The sequence below is a fragment of the Typopeltis vanoorti genome, chromosome 20, assembly GCF_054136105.1.
Source record: "Typopeltis vanoorti isolate ZY-2024b chromosome 20, IOZ_Tvanoo_1.0, whole genome shotgun sequence".
Classification (NCBI taxonomy): Eukaryota; Metazoa; Arthropoda; class Arachnida; order Uropygi; family Thelyphonidae; genus Typopeltis; species Typopeltis vanoorti.
Genome location: NC_143568.1, coordinates 54,914,278 through 54,926,939, shown reverse-complemented (window position 1 = coordinate 54,926,939; position 12,662 = coordinate 54,914,278). Strand labels below are relative to the sequence as shown.

Genomic DNA, 12,662 nt, shown 5'->3' with positions numbered 1-12,662 from the left:
TTCACAATGTCATTAAAATGCAGATTGAATAACAGTGGACCAAGGACTGATCTTTGTGGTACACCACAAGTTACCTTAAATCGTACAGACTAACTTCCCCATATACCACTTTTTGATATCTATCAGTCAGCCATCCTCTAATCAATGCTAATATTTTATAATCCAAACCCATATTCTCCAATTTTATGCAAGTCTTCCATGCTGTATTCTGGCAAAAGCCTTAGCAAAATCCAAAAGTATTATGGTGTATCCATACCCCTTGTCTAGATCAATGATAACATTATTATAGAATGAGTGCAAGCTGCTAAAACATGACCTTTCCTTATGTTAAAGATACCAAGCAATTTTAAACCTGGTTTTACTCCATTTTTCCCAAGTGAGCAAACAGACAAAATGTCAAGTTTGCACCTGCAATTGATGCAAGACTAGCTGATCCCACAGGTAGTGCAAGACCAAGGCGACTCGTGGTAAAGGTGGATTGCTTGGTATCTTTAACATAATTATACCCAAGTTAAAAATACTTTCTACATTATGACCTTTTCTTAGTAAACCCATGCTGTTCATTACAAAGTAGAGATTCTCTGTCAACCCATTTCTCAATGCAAGCCCTAACCGACTTTTCCAAAATCTTCACCACCACTTCTGAGTGGTCTGATATTGAATCATTTAAGTATGTTTTAAATGCTTCGCATACACTGTCAATATTCTTCCCATTAAATGACTGATACCATTGCACTAAACTCAGTTGGTCATAATTTCCTGCTTTTTAGTTCAGCATGTATCATTTCCTAAATGGAACATTCATAAACTTAGCCACTTCCCAAGTGAGCACTGCATGATCACTGTCACCAACTGGAGGCAGAATATTTGTGTCTTTAACTGAAACACCCTCTGACACTATAATTAAATCTAACTCTTTGACCTTGAGTTCCATCTGTCATATGCTGCTTGAGAAAGTTGTCTTGCAAGAGCTCAATAAATTCAGTTTCATTCTTCTCATGAGATTTTACTGCTGCCCAATCAATGTTTGGATAATTAAAGTCCCCCCCCCCCATTACGATTACTCTTTTTGTAGCCATCATCTTTATTTGGTGACGCATTTCTTCATCACTAGCAACCGGTCCACTAAGTCTGTAACAACACCCCACTATGTATTTTATATTGTCAGCTTCTGCCTCACACCAGATGGTTTCAAACTCATTGTCACATGAAAAACTGTGATTACTTGTATTATAATCTTAGGTCTCAACGCTAACTGGATTCAAGTCATTCCATATCATTAGCAGCACCCCCCCCTCCTCTCTATCTTTCCTAAAAATACTGTATCCTTTACACCCGATACCTATGCTTGATTCTGATAGTTAGGTCATACTAATGCCTACAATCTGATGTCCCTACATATTGACCAAGGCAACAAACTATCCCTTTGTTTCTGATACTCCAAATGTCACACAGACGGAGAACTTGCAGATCTCTGTTCTTCCCTGGTGCCTTATATATGCACACATTCGATGGGTCCGAACTGGACAAACACAAATTTGAAATCGTTCTCTCTTCGTAATCATTTCAACAATAATGCCCATTCAATCATTAACACAGTTACATAACACTGTTGCTCTTACACCCATATTCTCACCATTCCTCCCATTATAATTTAGTTTCATCCTGATCATCCAGATCTCCTTGCCAGTTCATTGCAGCATGTCAACATGATATGTCAACGTTTTATTTGTATCACATTTTTTTAATGAAAAAAAAAAAAAAATGTGATGCAAACAAAGTTACTTAAGATGTTTATATTTTGTTCACTGACTCTAAATCATTTCTCAATCACATGCCATCTGGTTCATATTAATGTAATTTTCTTCTGCTCACAGCACCATATTTCTCCTATCAGTTATTTTATTTATTTATTTTTTTTTTTTTTTTTATTGTCAAAATCTCTTTCCCATGATCTGGGTAGAGTACTCACTAAGTTTGAGAGTATTTCTTCCACTGGTTCTCTTTACAAATTGCTGTGAATAGGGATACTTTAATTTGAAACACTTGCATATTCCTTTTTGATATCTGTTTAACACAGTGTTTCTCAAACAGTGTGCCATGAGAGAGCCAGAGGTGTGCTGTCAAATTTTGCCAGTAAAAAATAATTTTGTGAAATTTTACACTTTTGTCTGTTCATACAATTTTATTTGTATAAAAACTTTTGCCAGCCTAATATTTATGACTTTGGTTTATTTTGCTGCAAATGCTAAACTAAAGCACCACCAATCAACCGACAGTAATATGAAAATAATTATGTTAGTACAGCCAGCTTAGTAGTTACAGCTGCACTGTCAAGTTTAGCTGCTCCAACTTCAATAGCTTGACTTGAGTTTTTATTACTGTTTGTTTTTTTACAATGGATTTCCTAAAAAAAATGTTTTAAAAGAATTTGAATATAGTCAATGTAGTGTAAACTGTAAAATACCATAAATTTACTGTTAATTACACAAGAGTTCAGCATTAAGAACACAGGCGTGTGCCGCAACAGAAATTTGCAGTTGCCAAACGTGCCACAGCCTGAAAAAGTTTGAGAACCACTGGGTTTAACATAAGATTGTTGCATTTTGTAAATTCTAGTATTTTTCTTGCACTTGTTAGTGTTGTTTCTATTGTCAAATATTGGTGGCACTGTTCATGTTTCTTCTTATCTTTTCTTTCTTTCTTTCTTTTTTTTTTTTTTTTATTGTTGTTGTCTTCTTTCCATTAACATTTGTGATGGCATTCCATCACAAATATTAAATACAGAAGTGTAGTATAAGTGATATTTCTTCCTGCATGCGCAATTTGTTTTATTATTATTTATTTTATTAATTTTATATTTTTTTTTATTATTGCTTTGAGATCATGGAGAATATTGATATTTTATCTGAACTATGTTTTCATTTATGCATCAGTTTATTATGTCCATAGGGCAATGTCTGATAAATCTACAAAACATGGTTTTGTAGATTTATCAGAGAATAAACAATAAATTACACAATAACCACAGTAATTAACTTTAATGAAATGAAAGTACAGATATTTAATACTGAAAATAACAGTACATCATCAGTGCATAGAAACTAGCAAATCAAAGAAAGGGGAATACAAGGTACATACAGCAGTCAGTGGTTTACCAATTAAAAACTGGTGCCACATGCTAGAAATTAATATTAATAAATATTATTATTAAAAACTATTTTTCATGGTTACATAAAATAAGAATCTCCCAAACTTTGGGGGGGGGGCCCAAATCTGAATCGGAACGATTGTCTCTCCCCCCCCCCGGGGAGAGAGAGAGACAATCGTTCCGATTCAGATTTGGCCAATGTAAAAGGGCTTCACAACTTTCTTTGAAAGACATTCATATTTAAACCTGCTTCTATGGAGCAGACAAGCTTCATTCCACTGGATACTATATTTAGTGTCAATACTATGTGGTGCCAGACCAGAAAGGCCTGTCTGCTCAAAGTATGTTAGATTACATTCACAAGGTATCTGGTAAATGCCAGCTAATGATAGAGGTGACAGTTGGTCTTTTTTAGATGGCAACAGATGAGAAATTTTGTTGATAGGAAAATATGCGAGAATGAGATGATATGTCTTCAAAATTCTACCGATCAGTTCAGAGATGCCAGAAATATAATGGATTGGAACCCTGCAGTCTATTGAAGAATCCAGAAATGTTGGAACAAAGGAGTCAATTATCTGCTGGATTTGATTAGGATTGTAACCATTAAATTCCATTAATATTTTGATGGTGAGAAGTTCTTGTTGTAAGCTTGAGGGAGAGGAGCATGCATTATGTGCTCTATTAATTAAAGACTTGATAACACCAATTTTTTGAAAGGTGTGATGAGCAGACTTTTGATGAATGTATCTGCCAGTAAAGGCAGATTTTCAATAAATACTGTTTGATAAATTACCAGAGGCTGTGCATGTAAGAAGAATGTCCAAGAATGGTAAACTACCAGCCTTTTCTTTTTCCATGGTGAATTGAATGCATGAGTGAAGACTATTGATCTGTTGTAGAAAAGTGGTAAGTTCATTTTCAGAATGAGGCCAAACAGCAAAAACATCATCAACACAGTGAAACCAATGAGAGGGTCGGAGATGAATGGATGAGAACAAGGTATCTTCCAGATGGTTCAAAAAATAGTTTGGCAAAGGTGGAAATAGAGGGCAACCCATGGCAGTACCTTCAACTTGTCTATAGATCTTGTTTTTCCAGCTGAAATATCCTGATTCTATAACAAATTCAAAAATCTTTCCAATATCAGGAGGGTAATCATCATATAGTAAATTAACAGTGTCAGATAATGAAATGTTGGTAAAGAAGGAAGCAATGTCAAAGCTGACTAATCCAACTCTTGTATTTCAATATCCTTGATTGACTCAAGAAAATGTGTGGAATTCTTGATGAATAATCTGGATTGTCCAGTATGGGCAGTTAATAAACATGACAGAAATTTAGCAATTCTATAGGTGGGGGAGAGAGTCAATACAATTCATGATGGGTCTTGCTGGATAACTTTCTTTGTGAATTTTTGGGAAGCCATATAAATGAGTAGTTCTTCCAAAATGAGTGGAAGCAAGAAATATCATGTGTAAGAAGACAGAGTTTCTTGAGCTACTCAGGGACAATTATCTCATGCAGCATTGTAGTTGAAGCAACATGTGGGATTCGAGAGTTAAATTTAATATCATGATCTCATACAGTGATGAAAGAAGATGTCACCATTGTGCTACCAGCTGGGAAGAGGGATCTGAAAATGTGGATTTGAAATGGAGAGTAGCTAGCCAGGTATGAGCTTCATGGAACAAGAAATATGTGTGAAATTACAAAACAGAGGACTACGATAAATTTAGGAAACAGATTAGTGAAGTGCAGTGGCTCGATCAGTTGACGCAATTTGCATTCCTAAAGTTCGGAGGATAAACAGAGTCGGAGTGAAATGGATGAATCATGAAATTATTCAGGAATTTCTGGGAAAGAGGATGTTGTGAAAGTGGTATAAAGAACAGGGCACCCATCAGCAGCATGAGGAGTATAAGGTGCAGGCTAGGAAGGTGAGAAGTGTAGTAAGGAAAGAGATGATAAAGGATGACTTTAGTTGCTGCATATGGAACAAGAATCACATATGCTGAAAATATGGTGGAAATGTTTAATGAATATTTTGTTAGTGGATTTCTGTGCACATATCTGATCATTTAGATATATCAGTGATAAGGAAACATTGGAGAAAGTGCAGAGGCAAATAACCAAGACTGTCTCAGGACTCTGGAATACTGAGTATGATGACAGATTGAGAGAATGTGATATTCAGAGCTTAGCAAATAGAAGGAGGGGTGATATGAATGAGATGTATAAGCTCGTGAGAGTGCCTACCAAACAGATACAGGGGAATTATTGCATAGAATAATGGGTGATGTAAGAACTAGAGGTCATCCCTGATTCGGTACAAGGGTCATGTGAGGAAAGAGGTGAAAAAAAGTTGGTGGTGGTGAATGAGTGGACTACATTGCCAGAATGGGTGGCGAGTACTCCAACACTGAATGTGGTCAAACAAGGTACAACGATAGTTATTGTGGCCTGTGGGTATTCAACCTCTTGCAGTGAGTCTTTGGATCCATTGAGGCTTGGAAGTAATAAAAAGCAGAAAAACAGCCAAAAAATATGAAAAAAGCCACCAGAAACACTGGCACCAAGAACCAGGCCATTTCTTAGCACTGGTGTTTGCAGTAGGGGATTTTTTTTTTTATTGTTGCAGATGTTTTGATTTTCCATGGCATTGCCTGTTGGTTTTATTTTGTTTACTACACTGGTTTCCATAAGTTAAGGAACAAAGAAAAAATCAAATAACTTGGAGAGGAAAAGGGAAAAAAAAACACAAGTCCCATATACTATATCAAAAGTTACAATGAATATGGTTATTGTATACAAATGAAAGGCATCATCAGCAGTATATGCAAATGAGTCATGGCATAAAAGCAGGTGTTCTAAAACAGTTTTCATGTGAGTGAGAACAAGATATTTTATAATAGCAAAATTCTTGGATACAGCTGCAAGACATCGTGTAACTGATGAATTCAGGTGGCAAGCCATTGAAAGACTAGCAGCTGGCCAAATTCAGGTGGAGGAAGCCAGATAGTTGCATGCGAGTCGTACCATGTTCACAAACAGTGGAACCAATTCTAAGAGTCACAAACAGAATCCCAGAGATCCCGTGAAGGAATGCTATGGGATACAACTGCAATAGGTGACTGATATCTCTAATTATCTGCTCGGTGAAATAGAAGTGCTACTTCAGCTGTGATCTGACCTTGCATCATCTACAGCAGTGTTTCTCAAAGTGTAGTACGTGTACCCTTGGGGGTATGCAAAAGGTCTTCAGGGGATATGTGGCAATTTTTGGCTATGTATCATTAATGCATAGAATCGTTATACTTCTCAACAAAGAGTGCAATTAGAGACACTGGAATAAAAACGGCACTAACTAATGAATCACATCTCCCTCCAACAGAAACTGCGGTATGGACTCAAGCAAAACCATATGTTGCCAGTGCAACATATGGTTTTGGTTGACACCATCCCATCATGAATGCTAAAACTAAGAAATATATAGTGAATGTGTTTCAGATATTATGGAATTTGGTTGAAAAGAATTAGCATTTCAACTCAACTGTTGAAATGCTAATTTGTCTTTGGTTTGCACGATCTTTTGTTAATACTGCACCAATCATATGCACTTCTTCATAGCTGCTCTACGTATCTTGAGTCTTGAAAATTACTGGTAATTTTTGCTTGAAATAATTAAAAAGAAGATGAAGCTATCTGGGTAGATGACTTTGATGATGCACTCAAGGAAACTGTTCTCAATGGCTAAAGTAGCAATAGCGAGTAGGAGCTTCTTGGTAAGTTACACCATTTGCAGTTTTTTTTCTGAAAACTTGAGTTTCCGAAAATCCCCGCATATATCTTGCACCACGATTTCTTTGCTTTAATTTTGGGGAAAAAAGTGCAAGTTATATTCAAGTAAATATGGTATTTTTTGAGCTTTCAAATTCTTAAGTATGGATCATTTGTTAAAGATCGGATTTATAAAACCCACAAAAGAAAGCAATATAGCAAATACAAGTAGCTGTAAGCAACAAGAAAATGCTGATATTGTTTCTGGATCAAATGAAATTGATAAGGGTGTGTTGTCTGACATCAACTAGGAAGAAGATGAAAAATCTTCGTATGATGCAAATTACTTGAAATGTGGATTTTCGTGGATGGGAAATGAAAAGGAACCTATTCCAAATTTTGTTCTATTAAAAATAAATCATATTTTTTGTTTACATGAACATATAAATTCAAATAAAATAGACATTTACAATGAAATATACTTTATTCATTTATTATTTGATAAGGGGATGCTTGTTAATAATGAAAATTTAAGAAGGGTATGCAGATATCTGAAGTTTGAGAAACACTGATCTACAGGAACAAACATTGACATCTGCTTCCAGTGTGTGCAAGTCTTCACCAAAGTAGTCTGTATGCTAAGCAACCAGTAGTCTGCATGACCCTGTCCCTCCTCACACCACAGGAAAAAAAATGTTTGAACTGGACAAGTTCCACATCAACTAAAGACCAATGGGGGGGGAGGGGAAGAGATAGTGTTTACAGATGCATCCCATTCTGTTCTAGTATTATTATTCAGGCCTCCATGGAGTCAAAAGACTCATCACGGGAGGTCCTTTCTAAGAAACACAAGTCTATCAAGACTCATCGAGGGAAGTCCCTCCTAGGAAACACAGTCTGTCATACCACTCCTTAAACGACCATTCTTGCTCTCACCACTCCATCAGGCAATGCATTCCATGGTTCAACCCCTCCGTGCAAAGAAACCACTCCTCACCCTCTTTCTCACAGTTTCCTTTCGTAACTTCCAGGGATGGCCCCTTGTCATGACTCCTTCTCACTGTTCAACCACTGTTCTACAAAGTGAAAGCAGGTATGCTCTGATTTAGAGAGAACTAGTGATACTTATGGAGGTAGTGTGATAGTTTGGGGAGTCATCTCGATGGGTGAATGTGCTGACCTGCATTATGTGTTTCCTAGTTGAACCATGACCAATAGTCCAATAGTCCATCTTAAAACTCACTGAACCAACTTCACTGCCTCCTCTTTCATTCCATTTACTTCCATCATTTGGAACAGTTCCCCCACACTCTGTCTTCTGCAAAGATTACAACCCTTGGCTGTTCAAGCAAAATGCAAACGGACTCCTCTCTTCTATTCCTTTTACCCACACACGGTACTAATGTGCTATAGTCTTGTTGCCTATCGTATGTGGATCAGATAAAAAAAAATAAAGACAATGTCCTGGACTCCTATATTCATCTGTATGCAGGTGTGATATGGGAGACATTTATCCTACAAAATAATGCTTATCTTCATTGAGCAAAGCACGTGGCCAATATCTTCGAGAAGAGAACATGTCTACCTAGAGCATCCAGACATGCTAATAGGATTAAGGTCAGGAGAGCAGCCTGGCCAGTCCACACATGCTGCTGCTGTTAACCTCCTTCCCCAAAACTTTGAGGGATTTAAGAGCTTTGCAGGAGCAATGCTATTACCAGTTCCTGGACACCATCACTGTGAGCTGCATTACTATGAATCAATTCGACATTATCATTTTGAGTCTTCATGTACAAATTTGTTACTGAATTAAACTATTTATTTACAATATTTGTGGGTATTTTGTTCACATCTCATATCATACTGCTTTTCATCGAAATGCATGAAAATTCATCATACAGTTTTTGGATTATCGTGATTTTTCTTTGTTCCTTAAAACCAGTGTGCTTGAGTTGTTTGTGATTAGGTGTTTCATTTATTGGAAGTTAGATGTGCAGTGTTATTTTAGTTTATTTCTTTTTTATTATTTTTGTGGGCTTTCTCTTTCTGAACTTCACTTCATCTATTTCAACAATTTTATTTCTTGTTCATAATTTTGTTGAAGTTGTACATGCCTGATTAATATAGACTTCTCAGCAGAATGAAGATTGCTCTACAGTTGTTTTATCAATAAATATTAGTTTATATTTTATTGTGTCTGAGATATGGTAGAACTGGCCATAATTTAGTAAATATTGCTATTTCTTTGAGTTTTTTCTTTTGCTTTTTCAAACCATGTACTAATTTTTGCTGACTTGTAGTAGTTACGTTTTTTTTTTTTAATTATTTTCCCTTTAAAATTAAAATGCTAGGTTTCTTTATTTCTTCTTTGCATTTCTACACTCTGCAAATTCCATTATTAAATTATGTAAATATAAGAGTTTGAAAAACTTATTTATTCTTCTTAATTTTTGAGTATCCTAATTATAACGTTGCATCCTGTACATTCTGCTGCTCTTGGTGTTGATGGTATTTCTTCTGTTTCTCTTGTTGTCATCGGGATTGTTGCTGTCACTGATGTTGGCACTATTGGTGTTTATTCTCTTTATGGCATACTCAATGTTGTTTTCTTTTTTTCTGTTATTCCTTTTGCTGGAATTCCTCTTGATAGTAGCTGGTATTTCTTGTTCTTTTACTTGATGCTTCTACAGTCCACATTTGGTTTCTCAAATATCTTGAAGTGTTTGTTGCCTTCTTGTTTTTCATTATAATGGGCAAATATGTGTAACATTTTTTGTTGCAGTTTGGTTATTTTTAAGTTTATTTATTTATTTATTGTTTTTTAATGTTAATCTTTTTGTGTTTAATGTTGAATTTTTCTTGTTATTTTTATTATTGGTTTATATGTATAGTGTGTGATACATAGTACTGTATTTTTTTTTTTTAATTTAATTTTTTTTTTCTAATCTGATATTGGCTTCTTGTTCCTGTGTGGTGTTGTGTTGTGTGACCAACACATCCAGTGACGCCAGACATGTGACCCTAATCACGTGGTTTTGTTGATATCGCTCTCTCTCTCATCTAGCGGATGGGTAGCTCTCATAAATCTGTACCGTCTCCTGCACTTGTTATAATTTCCAGTTTATCTTAGTTGTTCAACATATAACCTATCTTAATTTGAACATCCATATACTTAGCTACTGTCCAGGTCAATAGAACATGATCACTATCACCAACTAGCGATAAAACAAGCACCCTTAAAACACTTATTTTATGACATTCGATAAAATTGTATTTTGGAACTGGTCTGGTTTACTTTACATGCATCTTGTACCTCTCTCTCTGGCTAGTTAATTCCTTGAGTCGGAAAGTAATTTTCTTTTCAATTTTCTAACTTCAAATAATTACGACGCTAAGAATTGAAATCATAAGTGATTTTAATTTTTAATTCAATGTAGTGTTGAATTTACATGATTCGGTTGCTACTGGCAAAAACATACATTTAGTAGCGAAATCTCAATCGGTTCACGCGAAATTAATTAACCTCCTCAAACTCAAACAGGGATAAATTCAGCTTACCTTATTTGCAGCACAGATCTTTATAATTTTGTTAACAGCTTCTTTTCCATAGTATCGCCCGTCCCCACCAACAACGAGCGTGCATCCTGGTAATTTTTCTCCCATAGCTGATAAAATACATTGTACAAAATTTTCCGTGTAGTGATTCTGCTTAAAAACTTCCACTGCTTTTCTAAGACCACTGGTCCCAGGTTTCTGACCTTCGAAAGGTTGCGTTTTAACTACAGTGGAAGTTAAACTCATGATGAATAATCTGTACTAATAACGGAACAGAAGAAAACTATTTGAAATAATATCCGAAAAAAACTTCTTATATTAATAAATGGTGTAGGGGAATTGTTTCGGAAAACAAAAGTTAAGCTATATTGCCGACTTCTCCAACAGAACAGTACCAAATAAAAACTCCACTTGACCTAATGAACTTCACGAAGTTTACCTGTTACAAACGCTTAAAAGTTGATGTCCTTGCAAGGTCACACAAATACATTATTTTATAAAATTTGTCAATGGCGCCATCTATGAATAATTAGAAGAAACTTAAATAACGGAGAAACAAAGAGAGAAGGTTGTATAAATCATATTATATTAAAAAAATTTTCTCATAAAAGAAGTAAAAATGTATCATATTTATAATTCAGTTTAAATTAAGTTGGAAATATATCATAGTTAAAGTTTTATTTTTAAATGATAATTACATTTTCTTACAGTCATAGTATGCAAAGGTGTCTTGGTAGCACTGCGGAAATGAGAATTGTATCCATAGCGCTAAGCTGTCCGAAGAAAAACTGCGAGTTCAATTCTAGTAGCTGAGTAGAGGAACTTTGCTAAGCCCTTCTTACAGGTTCCGGAGTTAATTGCTTTAGTACGATATCTTGTTCTGATAGTCTATACTATTCTGTGCCACAGAGAATATTCATCTCCAACAACCAAACATTGTGTCCTGTGGAAAAAGATTAAAGCAATAATCACATATAACATGTAGACAAAGAAAGTTTTGAAACATTGCTCCGCAGTCCAATTCTGAATAGAATGATGGTCAGGTGTTATTCATGCTATGGAAAATAATTCCCCATACTTTCCATAGCCAATAGTGTTTTTTTTTTAATTAATAGGGTTCTCTTGTTTCAAGTTATGTACTTAAACCTTACTGTGCTTGTCATGCATGTGGAGCTCGGGTATTTTCATTGTTGGGTTATCTCCTCATTTTGTTTAATTGGAAAGTCAGCAAGGGTTGGTCGATTGGTAGAGCCTCTACTACTAATGGTTCACGCAAAAAGTTAGGCAAGTTTTAGTGCAGTTAGTAGTTGGAAGGGGTGCAATCGTTCGATGCTGTTGGCACATTCTCCCTCGATGAGACTTTGGACTCCCTGGAGGTGTCACATAATAATAATATGTTCTAGCTATGACAGCGAAAAATGTTATGCTAAATAAAGCGCTTCGCGTAATTTTATTCAATAGTTAATAATTATTTATTTAGTTGCCTCCATAAAGCAATTGGAAGAACAACAGAACATTGCACCCTTTGATGGAAAAGACCTGGATTCGATTCTAGTCGTTATGAGGGAAATCCTTATAGTTCTTTTTCAATTGAAGGTGAGATAGCCGATCTCATACAGTGGTAGCAGGTTTTTTCTCCCAGAAACTCGGAAATTTTTCATCCCACGTATACAGACAGATCGGCTTTCAGTACACACTTCTTCTTCAAGGGTCATCTCCTAGAAGGAGGTTGGCAACCATGTCATGGAACCTTTTTCTTTCTTTTGCTGCTCTGGAACATTTTTGGTAATTCAAGTCAGTCCAGTCCTTAATGTCTTCGAACCACATTCTCCTGGGTCTACCTCTCCCTCTTTTTCCATCCAATTTCCCTTCTAATATTAATTTCTGAATGCCTTCTGTCTGGTTAGATGTCCAAAATATTTAAGTTTTCGCTCTTTAATAATTTTCATTAATATTCTTTTCATTTTTGCTTTCTTTAAAACATCTTCTTTTTTCATTTTCTCTGTCCATGATATTTTCAACAATCTTCTGATGGTCCACATTTCGAAAGCTTCTAATTTTTTCTCTGCTTCTTTATTTAGAGTCCAAGTTTCACTGTTGTAGAGAAGGCTTGACCAGATATAGCATTTTATTAATCTTTTTCTTGTGTCTATATTAATGTCTCTGGATGTTAGAA

The 12,662-nt window shown here is 35.6% G+C and overlaps 1 protein-coding gene across 1 annotated transcript in view; it reads right to left on the bottom strand.

Annotated features, from left to right (window-relative positions):
• The window catches only part of Pgm1 (phosphoglucose mutase 1), a 359,120-nt gene extending 348,199 nt beyond the window's left edge, over positions 1-10,921 (bottom strand). The window contains exon 1 of the mRNA XM_090410682.1: positions 10,490-10,921. Coding sequence (XP_090266808.1) covers positions 10,490-10,732 — 243 coding nt within the window. The 5' untranslated portion in view covers positions 10,733-10,921. The remainder of the gene's footprint in view (positions 1-10,489) is intronic.
• Positions 10,922-12,662: the final 1,741 nt, after the last annotated feature.